Raw genomic sequence first — 19,473 nt, 5'->3', positions numbered from 1 at the left:
TGCTCACCGGTCTCCCAGCATGTGCAACCTGCCCTCTCCAGAGAATTCAGAACGCAGCAGCCCACCTGGTCTTCAATCTCCCCAGACGCTCCCATGTCACCCTGTCCTCATCTCCCTCCACTGGCTATACATCACGGCCCGTATCAGATTCAAGACTCTGGTACTGACCTTCCGAGCGGTGAACGGGACTGCACCCGACTACATCCAGTCTCTCCTCCAGCCTTACACCCCCACCCGCCACCTACGGTCTTCTTCTGACAACCGTCTGGTGGTCCCACCGCTCAAGAGCGCCCGGTCCCAACACAAGCTCTTCTCCTGTCTGGCCCCCCAATGGTGGAATCAACTCCCCACCTCCATCAGAGACACTGACTGACTCCCCACCTTCAAGAAAAGGCTAAAGACGCACTTGTTCCGGGAGTACAACGGTACTTAAGAAAGATTTGTTGGATCCGATGTTAGTTTATTTCCTCCATTAACACAATGACACTTATTGAGTGACTTGTTGCACCTGTTGGTTAGTTTTTAACTGATTTAACTACTTGTAATCGCTGTAAATTATATTATTGTTGCTTGCTTTCCTACAGGTACACGCTCGCACTTTTGAGGTTCATGTTGTTTAATTTGTAATTTGTTTAACCACATGCTCTTATGTTTCTTCCGATTGGCACTTATTTGCTTTTCACAATGTACGTTTCATGTTTTGGTTACCCACAATGTTTTTGGGGCTATGTCATTGTTTATGATCATTGACCTATGCACTTTTCTAATCTCTCTCTAGGAAGTCGCTTTCGATAAAAGCGTATGCTAAATGAATAAATGTAAATGTAGGTGAGGAGGGGAGAGGTGAGGTGAGGCTGAGGTACGTACTCAATGTATGGCTCCGGAGGGTGTCATGTGAGGGGGTGCCGTTCTGGGGGGGCAGTCCTCTGGTCTCTGGCTGGGCTGCTGCTGTCAGGCTGAGAGCTCCAGGGCAGGAGGGCTACGGCTCCCTGGCCTGCCTGGTGTACAGCACCATCCCTGGGGAGGAGAGAGGGGAGGAGAGAGGGCAGGGAGGCCTTCTGGAGGAGCGGGAGGAGGGGAGGGGAGGAGGAGGGGAGGGGGGGGGGAGAGAGATGTGTGTGTGTGAGTGGCGGTATATACGTCTCTCCTGTAGTCTTACATAAGAGACATCTGCCTACACTACATGACTATATTACTACATTACTTACATAGGAGCTCTCCCCTTAGGGTAGTGGAGGGGATTACTAACACACACACACACACTAGAGCCCAAACGATAAAGGATTTTTAAGGCCGATACCGATACAAATATTTGTTGATTTAAAAATCCGATATACAAACAAAACAAACAAAACAAACTGATTTCTCTAACAGTAGTTACTTGTAGTTTACATTTAGTCACTTTTAGCAGAAGTTCTTATCCAGAGCGATTAAGTACAGGGACATTCCCCGAGGCAAGTAGGGTTAAGTGCCTTCCCAAGGACACAACGTCATTTGACATGGCCGGGAATCGAACCAGCAACCTTTTCGTTAATAGCCCGATTCCCTAACTGCTCAGCCATCTGACTCCTGTTATTATTTCCTCACTAAAATAATATGTTAATGCAGTTTCTGAAAAATAAAATGTATAAAAATACAAACTTGAGATATGAAACTTAAAGTCCTTTGAACAAAAACACAATTAAAAAATAAATAATAATATTCATTTATCGTCCATTATAAATGGCGATACCGATAGTTTGGAAAATGCCCAATATCGGCCGATAATATCGGCCCACCGATATATCGGTCGGGCTCTAACACACCAGAGAGCGTCACAACACACAGCTCCTGGTCATGGCTGGGGACACCAGGTTAGGGAAACTTAGTAGTAGTTAGGGCTGCAACAACGAATTGATTAAATCGATTAAAATTGATTATTAAAAGCGTTGGCAACGAATTTCATTATCGATTCGTTGTGTCGCACGATTATTACGCCACTCAATATGTCGCGGAGATGTTTGAGTATAAAAAAAAAAAAAAAGGAGTTGAGCGCGGGGCAGAGGTAGAGGAAAGGCCATCGGAGAGACGTTGTTGAGTAACGTTGTTCTGAAACACTCTGGCGGAGGCAGAGAAATCAGTACGACCCAAGTCATCCAAGGTGTGGGAGCATTTCACACTAAATACATCGAAACAGTGTGTTAATTGACCGAGGTGAAGTTAGTTTCATATTCGACATTCGTCTCACATTCGGAAGACGCTACTTTGCAGCATCACGTTAGGGACCGGGTGAAAACAACCCATACCATTTTGAAAAATGGTATTCCTAAAAAATAATATTTTTAGGAATATAAAACCTCAAACAGACACCAGAGTATCTTAACAATGTCTGGTATACTTCCACAGGCTTTACTTTTTCAATTAAGTTTCAAATAAAATGATAGAAAATCACTAATCTTTGAAAATAGCTTATTCTCGCAAATCTTAACTTTTTTCCAAATTGTGTCAAAAAATCTTAAATATACACCAGATTATTCTAATAAAGTCTGGCCTACTTCCACAACCTTTCAATTTTCAATAAAGTTTTAAACAAAACTCAAATAAATTGCTCATCTTGGAAAATAGCATTACATCCACACTAAAAATTGTATGCTTGTTTGTGCACATTCTGAAGATTTTTTGCACTGTGAATTTGCAATGTCAGTTCTGTTTTTGAATAAAGGGTTGGACAATAATGCTTTTTTGTTTTTGTATCCGATTAATCGATTAATCGAAAAAAGAATCGACAGATTAATCGATTATTAAAATAATCGTTAGTTGCAGCCCTAGTAGTAGTACTAGTAGTGATAAAAATAGGACTGTGTGAGTATGGATCCTTGTAGTAGTAGTGGTAGTAATAGTCCTATAGTAGAAGAACTATCGATAGTAGTTAATTTACAGATACATCTGAACTACATTGTAGAGCACATAACTGAAGTACCTGCTGATCCAGGAGAAAATTCAAATACACAGAAAAGGAGGGGGAGAGGGAAACAAGAGATAGTGACAAGGAGAGAGAGAGAGAGAGAGAGAGAGAGAGAGAGAGAGAGAGAGAGAGAGAGGGGGGGGGGGGGGCTGGAACAGAGGCCAAAAATACCCAACAGGTGCTGAGAATCAAGTTGAGAGTAGCCTGGTTCACCCTTCATTCAGAAGAAACTGTTACATAAGAGATGGTCATCTTGATGAAGGCCGACTCTCAAACTAAAGAGGACAAACTTTGCTTAAGTAACAGCAGGTGTGTAACAGCAGGTGTGTAGGGAAAGGAGTGTGAGGGATCGCCAGGTATATCTGTCCCTCTAACACACACACACTTATCTCTCTAGCCCTCTCTGCCTCAGTACTCTGTACCTGTATGGCATGAAATTAGTGCCAGGAGAGCGAGCTCTGTAAAAACGATTTGTAACTTGCAAAAAAGATTTGTGTCTCTGTAGAAAAAGATTTGTGTACTTGCAAAAAAAAAAGTTTTGTGTCTCCGTAGAAGAAAAAGATTTGTGTACTTGCATAAAAGATTTGTAACTTGCAAAAAAGATTTGTGTACTTGTAAAAAAAGGTTTTGTGTCTCCGTAGAAGAAAAAGATTTGTGTACTTGTAAAAAAAAGTTTTGTGTCTCCGTAGAAGAAAAAGATTTGTGTACTTGTAAAAAAAAGATACTCTGGTGTCTGTTTGAGGTTTTATATTCCTAAAAATATTATTTTTTAGGAATACCATTTTTCAAAATGGTATGGGTTGTTTTCACCCGGTCCCTAACGTGATGCTGCAAAGTAGCGTCTTCCGTATTAAAAAATAAATAATATATTTAATTTTTAAAAACGCTTAGTATGATGCTTACCGGCTGCAATTTAGCTGCACATTGTCCAACTAATTCTAGGTTTAATGACTGGTCGTCTAATTAAATATCCGTATACATATTTACATTAAAAAACTATTCAACTTACTACGACTCTTATCCATTAATTTATACTGTTAAGAGAGTGCTAACCGAATAATCTTTAAATGTTACATTAAAGGTACATGCCCATGGATATTTTGAACTACTTACCAAATGACTCGCCATTGAAATCATCAGCATTCTAGTTTTGTTCTTATTCGCTGACGTTCTTTGTGTGATAGACAGACAAAAATGTCCAATGATACTAGACACAGAAATGGCTATATTTGATTGGCTTAGATGGTTTTGGGAGCATTGTTCCCGCCTTCTTCTACGGAGACACAAAACTTTTTTTTTACAAGTACACAAATCGTTTTCTTCTACGGAGACACAAAACTTTTTTTTTACAAGTACACAAATCTTTTTCTTCTGCGGAGACACAAAACTTTTTTTTACAAGTACACAAATCTTTTTCTTCTACGGAGACAAGTACACAAATCTTTTTCTTCTACGGAGACACAAAACCTTTTTTTACAAGTACACAAATCTTTTTTGCAAGTTACAAATCTTTTATGCAAGTACACAAATCTTGCCTTCTTCTACGGAGACACAAATCTTTTTTGCAAGTTACAAATCGTTTTTACAGAGCTCGCTCTCCTGGCACTAATTTCACGCCATATACCTGAGACATTTCAGGTCTGATATTCACAACCGTTTGTGTTCACCGCATCATGTTAACTTGGACACAAAATTTCATCTTGATTGTCCTACGATTCCTCCACACACACACAGAGCTATTAGTGGACCCCCCCCCCTCCACACACACACACACACACCTGCTCCCACTTTGTGTCCTCTGGGTTAAACCACTCCACGCCTCTCTCCTCTGGGCTGTCCCCACACACACTGCTGTCCCCACACACACTGCTGTCCCCACACACACTGCTGTCCTTACACCAATATCTGGTTCCTTCAGCTCAGGTCCTTAACTGCTGCACCACAGTTCTCCTTCCTTCCTCCTTCACTCCCTTCTTGCTTTCCCTCCGTTTCCTTCCCTCCCCCACAGATCCTCTCAGTCTGCAGCAGCAGCTTGTTTCCAGGGAGAGAATGTAGGTCACCCCTCTGTTGGAGCACCCACCTCCCTTTCTCCCCTCACCCTCACCTCCCTCTCTCCCCTCACCACCAGCTCCCTCTCTCCCCTCACCCCCACCTCCCTCTCTCTCCTCACCTCCCTCTCTCTCCTCACCTCCCTCTCTCCCCTCACCTCCCTCTCTCCCCTCACCTCCCTCTCTCCCCTCACCCCCACCTCCCTCTCTCTCCTCACCTCCCTCTCTCTCCTCACCTCTCTCTCTCTCCTCACCTCCCTCTCTCTCCTCACCTCCCTCTCTCCCCTCACCACCAGCTCCCTCTCGCTCCTCACCCCCACCTCCCTCTCTCTTCTCACCTCCCTCTCTCCCCTCACCTCCAGCTCCCTCTCTCTCCTCACCTCCCTCTCTCCCCTCACCACCAGCTCCCTCTCTCTCCTCACCCCCACCTCCCTTCTCTCTCCTCTCCTCTCCTCACCTCCCTCTCTCCCCTCACCACCAGCTCCCTCTCTCTCCTCACCCCCACCTCCCTTCTCTCTCCTCTCCTCTCCTCACCTCCCTCTCTCCCCTCACCACCAGCTCCCTTTCTCTTCTCACCTCCCTCTCTCCCCTCAACCCCACCTCCCTCTCTCCCCTAACCCCCACCTCCCTTCTCTCTCCTCACCTCCCTCTCTCCCCCCACCTCCCTTCTCTCTCCTCACCTCCCTCTCTCCCCTCACCTCCCTCTCTCTCCTCACCTCCCTCTCTCCCCTCACCCCCAGCTCCCTCTCTCCTCACCCCCACCTCCCTCTCTCCCCTCACCCCCACCTCCTTCTCTCCCCCCACCTCCCTTCTCTCTCCTCACCTCCCTCTCTCCCCTCACCTCCCTCTCTCTCCTCACCTCCCTCTCTCCCCTCACCCCCAGCTCCCTCTCTCCTCACCCCCACCTCCCTCTCTCCCCTCACCCCCACCTCCCTCTCTCTCCTCACCTCCCTCTCTCCCCTCACCCCCAGCTCCCTCTCTCCTCACCCCCACCTCCCTCTCTCCCCTCACCCCCACCTCCCTTCTCTCTCCTCACCTCCCTCTCTCCCCTCACCACCAGCTCCCTCTCTCTCCTCACCTCCCTCTCTCCCCTCACCCCCAGCTCCCTCTCTCCCCTCAGCCCCACCTCCCTCTCTCCCCTCACCCCCACCTCCCTCTCTCCCCTCACCCCCAGCTCCCTCTCTCCCCTCACCCCCACCTCCCTCTCTCCCCTCACCACCAGCTCCCTCTCTCTCCTCACCTCCCTTCTCTCCCCTCACCACCAGCTCCCTCTCTCTCCTCACCTCCCTTCTCTCTCCTCACCCCCACCTCCCTCTCTCCCCTCACCCCCAGCTCCCTCTCTCCCCTCACCCCCACCTCCCTCTCTCCCCTCACCCCCACCTCCCTCTCTCCCCTCACCCCCACCTCCCTCTCTCCCCTCACCCCCACCTCCCTTCTCTCTCCTCACCTCCCTTCTCTCTCCTCACCCCCACCTCCCTCTCTCCCCTCACCCCCAGCTCCCTCTCTCCCCTCACCCCCACCTCCCTCTCTCCCCTCACCCCCACCTCCCTCTCTCCCCTCACCCCCACCTCCCTCTCTCCCCTCACCCCCACCTCCCTTCTCTCTCCTCACCTCCCTCTCTCCCCTCACCCCCACCTCCCTCTCTCCCCTCACCCCCAGCTCCCTCTCCCCTCACCCCCAGCTCCCTCTCTCCCCCCACCTCCCTCTCTCCCCTCACCCCCACCTCCCTCTCTCCCCTCACCCCCACCTCCCTCTCCCCTCACCCCCAGCTCCCTCTCCCCTCACCCCCAGCTCCCTCTCTCCCCCCACCTCCCTCTCTCCCCTCACCCCCACCTCCCTCTCTCCCCTCACCCCCAGCTCCCTCTCTCCCCTCACCCCCACCTCCCTCTCTCCCCTCACCCCCAGCTCCCTCTCTCCCCTCACCCCCACCTCCCTCTCTCCCCTCACCCCCAGCTCCCTCTCTCTCCTCACCTCCCTCTCTCCCCTCACCACCAGCTCCCTCTCTCCCCTCACCCCCACCTCCCTCTCTCCCCTCACCCCCAGCTCCCTCTCTCCCCTCACCCTGACCTCCCTCTCTCCCCTCACCCTCACCTCCCTCTCTCCCCTCACCCCCAGCTCCCTCTCTCCCCTCACCCCCAGCTCCCTCTCTCCCCTCACCCCCACCTCCCTCTCTCCCCTCACCCTCACCTCCCTCTCTCCCCCAGCTCCCTCTCTCCCCTCACCCCCACCTCCCTCTCTCCCCTCACCCCCACCTCCCTCTCTCCCCTCACCCCCACCTCCCTCTCTCCCTCACCTCCCTCTCTCCCCTCACCCTCACCTCCCTCTCTCCCCTCACCCCCAGCTCCCTCTCTCCCCTCACCCCCAGCTCCCTCTCTCCCCTCACCCCCACCTCCCTCTCTCCCCTCACCCTCACCTCCCTCTCTCCCCTCACCACCAGCTCCCTCTCTCCCCTCACCCCCAGCTCCCTCTCTCCCCTCACCCTCACCTCCCTCTCTCCCCTCACCCCCACCTCCCTGATACATATAATACATGTTTAGCAGCCTATAAATGGTATTATTGAACAATCTTGTGTTCTGGTCATTAGGTAAATGAGCAGTAGAAGCAGGTCTGCCTACTGTGGGCCCAGACAGGGTTAAGGTCAGACAGGATGGTTTAAGACGAGACACACTGCAGCAGGATTCCTCCTAACCCTCCTAACCCTAACCCTTTTTCCACATGCCTCAGGGTCTCAGGTTAACTCCCAGTCTTTGTCTCATCTATATGAAGTGACCTACACTGTAACTAACCCTAACCCTACACTGTAACTAACCCTAACCCTACACTGTAACTAACCCCAACCCTACACTGTAACTAACCCCAACCCTACACTGTAACTAACCCTAACCCTACACTGTAACTAACCCTAACCCTACACTGTAACTAACCCCAACCCTACACTGTAACTAACCCTAACCCTACACTGTAACTAACCCTAACCCTACACTGTAACTAACCCCAACCCTACACTGTTGTAATCGGCCGTCACAATAACTTCCCAGGACCTGGGGCCTTGGTGACCTGGGGCCTTGGTGACCTGGGGCCTTGGTGACCTGGGGCCTTGGTGACCTGGGGCCTTGGTGACCTGGGGCCTTGGTGACCTGGGGCCTTGGTGACCTGGGGCCTTGGCTTCACACCACACACAGTGCAGAGAGAGAACTGTGTCGGTGCAGGTCTCACTACACAGAGCACAGTGCAGAGAGAGAACTGTGTCGGTGCAGGTCTCACTACACAGAGCACAGTGCAGAGAGAGAACTGTGTCGGTGCAGGTCTCACTACACAGAGCACAGTGCAGAGAGAGAACTGTGTCGGTGCAGGTCTCACTACACAGAGCACAGAGCAGAGAGAGAACTGTGTCAGTGCAGGTCTCACTACACAGAGCACAGTGCAGAGAGAGAACTGTGTCAGTGCAGGTCTCACTACACAGAGCACAGTGCAGAGAGAGAACTGTGTCGGTGCAGGTCTCACTACACAGAGCACAGTGCAGAGAGAGAACTGTGTCGGTGCAGGTCTCACTACACAGAGCACAGTGCAGAGAGAGAACTGTGTCAGTGCAGGTCTCACTACACAGAGCACAGTGCAGAGAGAGAACTGTGTCGGTGCAGGTCTCACTACACAGAGCACAGTGCAGAGAGAGAACTGTGTCAGTGCAGGTCTCACTACACAGAGCACAGTGCAGAGAGAGAACTGTGTCAGTGCAGGTCTCACTACACAGAGCACAGTGCAGAGAGAGAACTGTGTCAGTGCAGGTCTCACTACACAGAGCACAGTGCAGAGAGAGAACTGTGTCAGTGCAGGTCTCACTACACAGAGCACAGTGCAGAGAGAGAACTGTGTCAGTGCAGGTCTCACTACACAGAGCACAGTGCAGAGAGAGAACTGTGTCAGTGCAGGTCTCACTACACAGAGCACAGTGCAGAGAGAGAACTGTGTCAGTGCAGGTCTCACTACACAGAGCACAGTGCAGAGAGAGAACTGTGTCAGTGCAGGTCTCACTACACAGAGCACAGTGCAGAGAGAGAACTGTGTCAGTGCAGGTCTCACTACACAGAGCACAGTGCAGAGAGAGAACTGTGTCAGTGCAGGTCTCACTACACAGAGCACAGTGCAGAGAGAGAACTGTGTCAGTGCAGGTCTCACTACACAGAGCACAGTGCAGAGAGAGAACTGTGTCGGTGCAGGTCTCACTACACAGAGCACAGTGCAGAGAGAGAACTGTGTCAGTGCAGGTCTCACTACACAGAGCACAGAGCAGAGAGAGAACTGTGTCAGTGCAGGTCTCACTACACAGAGCACAGAGCAGAGAGAGAACTGTGTCAGTGCAGGTCTCACTACACAGAGCACAGTGCAGAGAGAGAACTGTGTCAGTGCAGGTCTCACTACACAGAGCACAGTGCAGAGAGAGAACTGTGTCAGTGCAGGTCTCACTACACAGAGCACAGTGCAGAGAGAGAACTGTGTCAGTGCAGGTCTCACTACACAGAGCACAGAGCAGAGAGAGAACTGTGTCAGTGCAGGTCTCACTAGCCTGCCTTGTTCCTGCTTTCCTCTCTCTCTTTCCTGAGGAATGTCTAAGACAAGGATACCTGTCCTTGTTGAAGCTCATCTACTCTGCTGTGCTGGAATGTTCCAGTAGGATCCTAGCTTGTTGATTTGGTCATGTGCTCCAGCAGGATCTTAGCTTGTTGATCTAATCATGTGTTCCAGTAGGATCCTAGCTTGTTGATCTGGTCATGTGTTCCAGTAGGATCCTAGCTTGTTGATTTGGTCATGTGTTCCAGTAGGATCCTAACTTGTTGATCTGGTCATGTGTTCCAGTAGGATCCTAGCTTGTTGATCTGGTCATGTGTTCCAGTAGGATCCTAACTTGTTGATCTGGTCATGTGTTCCAGTAGGATCCTAGCTTGTTGATCTGGTCATGTGTTCCAGTAGGATCCTAACTTGTTGATCTGGTCATGTGTTCCAGTAGGATCCTAGCTTGTTGATCTGGTCATGTGTTCCAGTAGGATCCTAACTTGTTGATCTGGTCATGTGTTCCAGTAGGATCCTAGCTTGTTGATCTGGTCATGTGTTCCAGTAGGATCCTAACTTGTTGATCTGGTCATGTGTTCCAGTAGGATCCTAGCTTGTTGATCTAATCATGTGTTCCAGTAGGATCCTAGCTTGTTGATCTGGTCATGTGTTCCAGTAGGATCCTAGCTTGTTGATTTGGTCATGTGTTCCAGTAGGATCCTAGCTTGTTGATCTGGTCATGTGTTCCAGTAGGATCCTAACTTGTTGATCTGGTCATGTGTTCCAGTAGGATCCTAGCTTGTTGATCTGGTCATGTGTTCCAGTAGGATCCTAGCTTGTTGATCTGGTCATGTGTTCCAGTAGGATCCTAGCTTGTTGATCTGGTCATGTGTTCCAGTAGGATCCTAGCTTGTTGATCTGGTCATGTGTTCCAGCAGGATCCTAGCTTGTTGATCCAGTCATGTGGACAAAGCCCAAAACAGACAGGCTGCATAGCTTTCATGTAGACTATATAAGTCTGTCCTGTGTTTGTATTGATATAGGTCTTTTAATATGAATGCGGGGTCTACTTGCTGAGGGATGGATACAAAGCGCTCTACAACAACACGGTACGTTGCCGTAGCTCAGTGCGGAAGAGTATGACAATCAATCCACATGGGCTAAACACTGACGGATAATGAAACAGGGTTTAGTTCAACTTGATTTAATGACAGACCTCAGCACCTAGCAAATGACTGGAGACGCCCACATTGAGTCGCCCACATTTGAATTGGCGAAAAACTGTCAATCAAACCGCTATCCCTATGACACAATATAGTATGTCACCTTTGTTATTTGATTGTCGTATAGTAACCATATGACACGAGAGACGAGGTGGGCGAGTGTGAGGCAAGATAAATCAATGAATAGAGGAATTTCAATTATTTACCGAGCTAGAAAGTTGTAAACATAGTAACATATAGCAAATGCACACGGCAATTCATAACTAGCGATTGCTAAAATGCACACATCCAAATACCACTTTGTTCGATTATAACCAGGAGAGCAAGCAAAATGATCCTCCACAACTGTCGTGCGCATTCGGTCCGCAGCTGCTGGGTGAATTTCGGCAAAATGATGTGGTTTGGGTGTAGTTGGCTTACTTACCTGCTTTATTTCTGCAACTTCTGTTGTTAATCTTCTCTTATAACAGGATTTTGGACAACCGCTGTAGAAAAGTATATCGATAGTGAAGACGCAATGTGGCTAGGCTACAACTTGCTAGCTAGTAGTTAACCAGCCTGCGGAGTGGTGCTAGCGAATTTAGCTGACAAGTTAACTAGTCAATTGCCTTGATTTTTTTATCTGATAGATTACTAACATAATGCACACAGTAGTGACAATTGTGGTCTACCAATATACTGGAGTATTTGGTTGTGGGTTACTTGGCTAGCTAACTTGAGCTAATGTTGACAAACAACAAACCTACGAGTAAAAATCGCACTGACGAGTTCGCAAGCTAGCTGCAAGCTAGCTAATTCAAAGCTTATCAAAAAATGTTTTCTCCTTGTCCAGATTTACTCCAGTCCGTTGCCGAAAAAAATAAAGTTATCCTGGAATCCGTTTCATGGCTGTTTTATAATAGGCATTTGCAGTGTATTAATATTTGAAATCTTTAATTGTCGCGTTGGTCTCTCCTCTCCGCCATTTCCAACATCTCGCTACACAAACAAACAGGGCAGCTCGTGCACGCCAGTGACAGCAGCAGCTCTGTGCGCCTGCAGCCGCGGCGTTCACGAGGAGGGCAGAGATGCTGCTCAATTTTACCGTGCAGGGAGATGTCGCCCACATGGATGGTCGCTATTATTATTTATTTCTCAAATCCTGGGTTTCTAATAAACATATACAATATTAATGTGCATAAACAGACCTGAAGTGCTCTTTGCATAATATGTAAGGTGTTCATCTCATGTACGTGTCACTGTTATCAAAAGCAAATTGCAAGAAATGTTGACAATGTTTTACAAACACATGTGAATGGTACATAGAAAGTTGTTTCGCTGCTTTGTTTTCACGATAAACCCCGCTCCACTAGGGGGCAGAATCGTGGCACATGAGACGGAAGGAAGCTCCATGACGTAAACCTAGCGCGACGTCGCATTTTTTCAAACACATCGAATTTACAATGGCTGAACCAGAGTGAGTATCTGAATTTGTTTAGGTGCCGATCTAAGTCCATCCTACACTAAACACACTATTAAAATGTGTTATATCATGTTATTTCACGACGTCAGATGAATAGCAATAATGTGCTTCTCGTATTTTTTGATTATGTTGTACAAAATACAGTTTTTGAAATATATCTGTCTCGCATGGGGAACGTACACCTCTGTGGTTGCCAGGTGGCTACCACAAGCAGTATGAGGGACAACATCCCCACCGTAGGCTTGTCATAGTTTTAATCTTGCCTAGATGAACATCAATGTTTCCTAAAAGAACGGTGGTTACTATAATGCTTTGTAATGCTGTGTAAATAATCCAGAAATGTATAACAAGAAATGTATAACAAGAAAGCTCGACAAGCAGCTGGTACAGTAAATGATTCTTGTAGTTACTAGACTTATCAGTCGAAACAGAATTGGGTTACGTATAGCGATAGAAGTAGCTTTTCCCATTGTCTTTATTGGAATATCAAATATTACGCTAGATGTATCATGCACTAGTGGTATCAACGTTCAACTTCTGTAACTTACCCAGTTCCCACTGACGTTTTGCTCATGGCTCCTTCCAGAGTGAAGAGGGTGATCAAGCTGGTTCCTGAAAACTTGTTGAAGAAAAGAAAAGCGTACCAAGCCATCAAAGCCACACAGGCCAAGCTTGCGTTGTTAGAAAAGAGAAAGGTATGTTGTCTGATAATCTTTGGTAACTTGTCATTATGCATGTGTACAGTAGTTAAACTCACAACGCAGTATAAAAGTGCTATCGAGAAGCAAACCTTTCGGTGGTGCACCTGGAAAAAGCGATGTTTATACGGTGTGTTATTTATGTCGTTGTTTGTCCTTAGTGTGTCCACTTTTTATGCAGCATAAGTCAACACTGTAACGTCCATTATGATGGCGACCTTCTGTTGGGTCAGCCCAGCTTGTGTGTAATGCATGAGGCTTGTCTGTTATCCAGGTATGTAAAGGCAAACCGTTGAAGTTCAAGCGCTTGGAAGACTTTCTGAAGGAGAGCCACCGCAAACACCGCGATGAGACTCGCATCAACAGAGCTCACCGCCGGCCAGCAGCACCACTGCCCCCCGCCAAGAACAGACTGGCCTTCGCTGTTCGCATCAGAGAGTGAGTGGTACCACACACTTGTATCCACAGCGACATTCAAATAGTGCATGTGTGTGTATTTGTGTGGCGGCCTGCGGAAACCCGTCGGATCTAGCGGCCGCTCATTGTTGGCTATAAGCCATAAAAGATCAAAAAAACGTTTTCTGTCAATTGAGATTTTTTATGTTTTGTATAGTTGACACCTTAAACTTCATTGAAAGGAAACAAAAAGTATATGATTACTAATGAAAAACAGTTAATTTCAACGTTTTTTGGACATGTTAGCTAGCCAGATTTTCCAGCCATGTCAAATCGAATTATGAAACGGAGTGGAATCTTTTTAATGCAGTTTTCTCCCTTATCACGTTTTGACACAGGTCAACTTTAAAATGATGTAACTTCAGTTTTGATAAAGATATCTGAGTGATTTAAACAGATTTGTATTCAGGAGAGTTTGTAGTTTCCAAATATGTATAATACACAGAAAGTCACATTTTCACAATGTGAAGGGTTTCCGCAGGCCGCCACACATAGGAATTACAACAGAGAATCAAGGATCAGTAGTGCAGAGTTCTAAACAGCATTTTGGTGGTCAAGGTCTAGGAACGGCCTGTAGGTACTTGGGTACTAACCCTAACGGTCTGTAGGTACTTGGGTACTAACCCTAACGGTCTGTAGGTACTTAGGTACTAACCCTAACGGCCTGTAGGTACTTAGGTACTAACCCTAACGGTCTGTAGGTACTTCTCAGCTTCCAGGCACAAGGAACAATAATATCTCAACGATAGGGATGGGGATTGTTAATTTTTATCGATACAATTTTCGAGACTGCATAACGATCCGAGACTTTATCGATACTTTTCTGGGGCGAGCTTAAGCTAATCACCATCTAAATGAATGAATTTGGCAAATGTTAAACATATAGCAGCACCCACACAACCAATGCCACACTTTATGTAAACAAGATTACTGAACAACATTTATAACAATAACTTAAGTAAAACAGATGTCAAATAGAACAAGGGGAACGTGCTGCTCTCAGGAGGAGGCTGGATAAAAGGAGCACATATTGGCACAATGGATCCTGGCTCTGGCTAAATCTACAATTGTCCACTACAGATGTACTATCCACAACCTGGATGAGTAAATAGTATAAATGACTGTGATTGGTTGGTTGACAAAAAGTGACATTGACAAGCCGTCATTATTCAAGACTATGAAAGGTTTAACACGTTTCAACAAAAGGCACCTGATCTAGCTAAATGACCAGCTAACCAAACCCAAACCTTCCTTTTCTCATCCCTATTTTGTTCTGTTTCTGTTATTGTTTAACAAGATGCTTAAGCAGCCCACAGAGCCATGCTCCCGGTGACTATGTTTTGAATGATCAGCAGGGGCGGGGGAGGCTAGTCTTTACTCACACACTGACTGTGCTCGTAAACTCGCGCACGCATCAAATTTAAGGGGCATAGGAGAGTGAAATAGTTGCACTGTAGAGCCCTGGCTCTTATTATTGTCAGCGATGGATACTTGCTACGAAGTTGCGCTGACTGCGCTCACCATGCATACCTTGGGTGGAGGAAGGAGGGTTGTCCGGCAACGGCAGCTGGAGGCACTGTTGCTTCTCGAAGACAGTCGAATGCATTTTACCTTTAGCTGATGCACAACGTTGAGGTGCTTATTCATTGCAGTAGTGTTTCCCCCCCTTACAAGAAATGATCTTCGAACCGGGTATCGATCCCAATCCTTACTCAACGATTGTACGACTACAGCTGAATAGCATCTCAACTAGAATATTACATCAATCATTTCAGCTCCGTTGTTGTCCTGTGTTTTCAGTGGGAGGTGTGTTGTGGTGTTAACGTGTGTGCGTACGTGTTTGTGTGCGCGCAGGATCAAAGGCGTGAGCCCCAGAGTGATGAAGGTGGTGCAGATGCTGCGTCTGAGGAAGATCTTCAGCGGGGCGTTCGTCAGAGTCAACAAGACCAGCATGGCCATGCTGAAGATGGTGGAGCCCTATGTAGCCTGGGGGTAAGGGGATGCTGATGGTGGAGCCCTATGTAGCCTGGGGGTAAGGGGATGCTGATGGTGGAGCCCTATGTAGCCTGGGGGTAAGGGGATGCTGATGGTGGAGCCCTATGTAGCCTGGGGGTAAGGGGATGCTGATGGTGGAGCCCTATGTAGCCTGGGGGTAAGGGGATGCTGATGGTGGAGCCCTATGTAGCCTGGGGGTAAGGGGATGCTGATGGTGGAGCCCTATGTAGCCTGGGGGTAAGGGGATGCTGATGGTGGAGCCCTATGTAGCCTGGGGGTAAGGGGATGCTGATGGTGGAGCCCTATGTAGCCTGGGGGTAAGGGGATGCTGATGGTGGAGCCCTATGTAGCCTGGGGGTAAGGGGATGCTGATGGTGGAGCCCTATGTAGCCTGGGGGTAAGGGGATGCTGATGGTGGAGCCCTATGTAGCCTGGGGGTAAGGGGATGCTGATGGTGGAGCCCTATGTAGCCTGGGGGTAAGGGGATGCTGATGGTGGAGCCCTATGTAGCCTGGGGGTAAGGGGATGCTGATGGTGGAGCCCTATGTAGCCTGGGGGTAAGGGGATGCTGATGGTGGAGCCCTATGTAGCCTGGGGGTAAGGGGATGCTGATGGTGGAGCCCTATGTAGCCTGGGGGTAAGGGGATGCTGATGGTGGAGCCCTATGTAGCCTGGGGGTAAGGGGATGCTGATGGTGGAGCCCTATGTAGCCTGGGGGTAAGGGGATGCTGATGGTGGAGCCCTATGTAGCCTGGGGGTAAGGGGATGCTGATGGTGGAGCCCTATGTAGCCTTGGGGTAAGGGGATGCTGATGGTGTAGCCCTATGTAGCCTGGGGGTAAGGGGATGCTGATGGTGGAGCCCTATGTAGCCTGGGGGTAAGGGGATGCTGATGGTGGAGCCCTATGTAGCCTGGGGGTAAGGGGATGCTGATGGTGGAGCCCTATGTAGCCTGGGGGTAAGGGGATGCTGATGGTGATGATGATGATGATGGCGATGATGGTGATGGTGATGATGGCAGGGTTAATGGCCTAAGCAACACCCGGCTGCCGCTTTAACTACGTTGTGTTACTTCTGTCAGACCGGATGGGTCTGATTCAAAACCCCTACCACCTTAACTAACACACCCTACCACCTTAACTAACACATTTTCTGAAGGAAACACTGGATGGTGATGATGGTGACCTGTCATGTTTCAGATTTCCAAACCTGAAGTCTGTGCGCGAGCTGATTCTGAAGAGAGGACAGGCCAAGGTAAACAGGAAGAAGGTTCCTCTCACAGACAACACCCTCATAGAGAAGCACCTGGGTGAGTCCTATACACATAACACCCTCATAGAGAAGCACCTGGGTGAGTCCTATACACACAACACCCTCATAGAGAAGCACCTGGGTGAGTCCTATACACACAACACCCTCATAGAGAAGCACCTGGGTGAGTCCTATACACACAACACCCTCATAGAGAAGCACCTGGGTGAGTCCTATACACACAACACCCTCATAGAGAAGCACCTGGGTGAGTCCTATACACACAACACCCTCATAGAGAAGCACCTGGGTGAGTCCTATACACACAACACCCTCATAGAGAAGCACCTGGGTGAGTCCTATACACACAACACCCTCATAGAGAAGCACCTGGGTGAGTCCTATACACACAACACCCTCATAGAGAAGCACCTGGGTGAGTCCTATACACACAACACCCTCATAGAGAAGCACCTGGGTGAGTCCTATACACACAACACCCTCATAGAGAAGCACCTGGGTGAGTCCTATACACACAACACCCTCATAGAGAAGCACCTGGGTGAGTCCTATACACACAACACCCTCATAGAGAAGCACCTGGGTGAGTCCTATACACACAACACCCTCATAGAGAAGCACCTGGGTGAGTCCTATACACACAACACCCTCATAGAGAAGCACCTGGGTGAGTCCTATACACACAACACCCTCATAGAGAAGCACCTGGGTGAGTCCTATACACACAACACCCTCATAGAGAAGCACCTGGGTGAGTCCTATACACACAACACCCTCATAGAGAAGCACCTGGGTGAGTCCTATACACACAACACCCTCATAGAGAAGCACCTGGGTGAGTCCTATACACACAACACCCTCATAGAGAAGCACCTGGGTGAGTCCTATACACACAACACCCTCATAGAGAAGCACCTGGGTGAGTCCTATACACACAACACCCTCATAGAGAAGCACCTGGGTGAGTCCTATACACACAACACCCTCATAGAGAAGCACCTGGGTGAGTCCTATACACACAACACCCTCATAGAGAAGCACCTGGGTGAGTCCTATACACACAACACCCTCATAGAGAAGCACCTGGGTGAGTCCTATACACACAACACCCTCATAGAGAAGCACCTGGGTGAGTCCTATACACACAACACCCTCATAGAGAAGCACCTGGGTGAGTCCTATACACACAACACCCTCATAGAGAAGCACCTGGGTGAGTCCTATACACACAACACCCTCATAGAGAAGCACCTGGGTGAGTCCTATACACACAACACCCTCATAGAGAAGCACCTGGGTGAGTCCTATACACACAACACCCTCATAGAGAAGCACCTGGGTGAGTCCTATACACACAACACCCTCATAGAGAAGCACCTGGGTGAGTCCTATACACACAACACCCTCATAGAGAAGCACCTGGGTGAGTCCTATACACACAACACCCTCATAGAGAAGCACCTGGGTGAGTCCTATACACACAACACCCTCATAGAGAAGCACCTGGGTGAGTCCTATACACACAACACCCTCATAGAGAAGCACCTGGGTGAGTCCTATACACACAACACCCTCATAGAGAAGCACCTGGGTGAGTCCTATACACACAACACCCTCATAGAGAAGCACCTGGGTGAGTCCTATACACACAACACCCTCATAGAGAAGCACCTGGGTGAGTCCTATACACACAACACCCTCATAGAGAAGCACCTGGGTGAGTCCTATACACACAACACCCTCATAGAGAAGCACCTGGGTGAGTCCTATACACACAACACCCTCATAGAGAAGCACCTGGGTGAGTCCTATACACACAACACCCTCATAGAGAAGCACCTGGGTGAGTCCTATACACACAACACCCTCATAGAGAAGCACCTGGGTGAGTCCTATACACACAACACCCTCATAGAGAAGCACCTGGGTGAGTCCTATACACACAACACCCTCATAGAGAAGCACCTGGGTGAGTCCTATACACATAACATGGACGCCAGGGTTTCTGATTGCTTATATTTCCAATAATGATGTAGTTCATGTACTTGTCAAAGTAGTCAAACAGTGCTTGCATCTGTCGAGTAAGAATCTGAAAATATATTTTTCACCTAGAAAGCCATGGACGTGGACAAATCAATCAAATGATTTCCTTTGATTCCTTGTGATGGATGATTATGACAAACCCTAGACAACGAATCAGAATGAACCTGTGTGTTTCAGGCCAGCATGGGATCATCTGCCTGGAGGACCTGATCCATGAGGTGTACTCTGTGGGGAGGCACTTCCGGGCCGTGAACACGTTCCTGTGGCCGTTCCGCCTGTCTGTCGCCCGGCACGCTGCCAGGGACAAGGCCGGGCTGCTGAAGGACATCGGTAACCCTGGTTACCGTGCAACGGACATCAACTCCATCATCCGCCAGCTGAACTGAGACAGAAGGACTCAGGTGTGCCCTGGCTCCGGCAGCGCTGACCTCTGCTTTATTTAATCACACCTTCAGCTTGTGGAGAGGGTGGGAGAGACTCTTCGTATGGACATGTAGCTTGTCTGCTGGCTGTGGGACCTGCTCGGCCTTCCTTGATGGGGATCATCCCTCATGTTCGGGGGGGTGAACATACCACAGCAGCTCTGCTATATCCAGGGGCCTTTTGGTGGGAACTGAAACATTCAGATGTTCTGGAGTTCTACACACGATGACGACTGTCATCTTTTGTCAAATGGACAGAATTATGCTTACTTTGTAAGGTTTATGAAAAAGGCAACACTTGTTTGTTTTCCAATAAATAAATAAAATACTAAAGTTATACCATGTGATGTGTAAGCCAGGAAT

The 19,473-nt window shown here is 48.4% G+C and overlaps 2 protein-coding genes across 2 annotated transcripts in view; one reads left to right on the top strand and one right to left on the bottom strand.

Annotated features, from left to right (window-relative positions):
• ncoa1 (nuclear receptor coactivator 1) overlaps positions 1-11,785 on the bottom strand; it is a 31,910-nt gene extending 20,125 nt beyond the window's left edge. The window contains exons 1-2 of the mRNA XM_062468032.1: positions 11,188-11,785; positions 868-1,058 (exon numbers count right to left, since the gene is read on the bottom strand). The gene's annotated coding sequence lies outside the window, so the exon portion shown is untranslated. The remainder of the gene's footprint in view (positions 1-867; positions 1,059-11,187) is intronic.
• rpl7l1 (ribosomal protein L7-like 1) lies at positions 10,526-19,454 on the top strand. Its single transcript, XM_062468423.1, has 7 exons — positions 10,526-10,649; positions 12,116-12,219; positions 12,812-12,920; positions 13,198-13,361; positions 15,234-15,371; positions 16,573-16,682; positions 18,866-19,454. The coding sequence occupies exons 2-7, from the start codon at positions 12,206-12,208 to the stop codon at positions 19,072-19,074; spliced, it is 744 nt and encodes a 247-aa protein (XP_062324407.1). The 5' UTR covers positions 10,526-10,649; positions 12,116-12,205; the 3' UTR covers positions 19,075-19,454.
• The last annotated feature ends 19 nt before the right edge of the window (positions 19,455-19,473 follow it).

The sequence above is a fragment of the Osmerus eperlanus genome, chromosome 8 (genome assembly GCF_963692335.1).
Source record: "Osmerus eperlanus chromosome 8, fOsmEpe2.1, whole genome shotgun sequence".
Lineage (NCBI taxonomy): Eukaryota > Metazoa > Chordata > Actinopteri > Osmeriformes > Osmeridae > Osmerus > Osmerus eperlanus.
Note: the sequence above shows the minus strand (reverse complement) of the source record. Positions and strands in the feature narration are given on the sequence as shown.

Coding starts and splice junctions, on each gene's coding strand:
- rpl7l1 (XM_062468423.1), top strand. Junction 13,362..15,233: donor TTCGCTGTTCGCATCAGAGA/GTGAGTGGTACC, acceptor GTGTGCGCGCAG/GATCAAAGGCGTGAGCCCCA. Junction 15,372..16,572: donor GAGCCCTATGTAGCCTGGGG/GTAAGGGGATGC, acceptor GTCATGTTTCAG/ATTTCCAAACCTGAAGTCTG.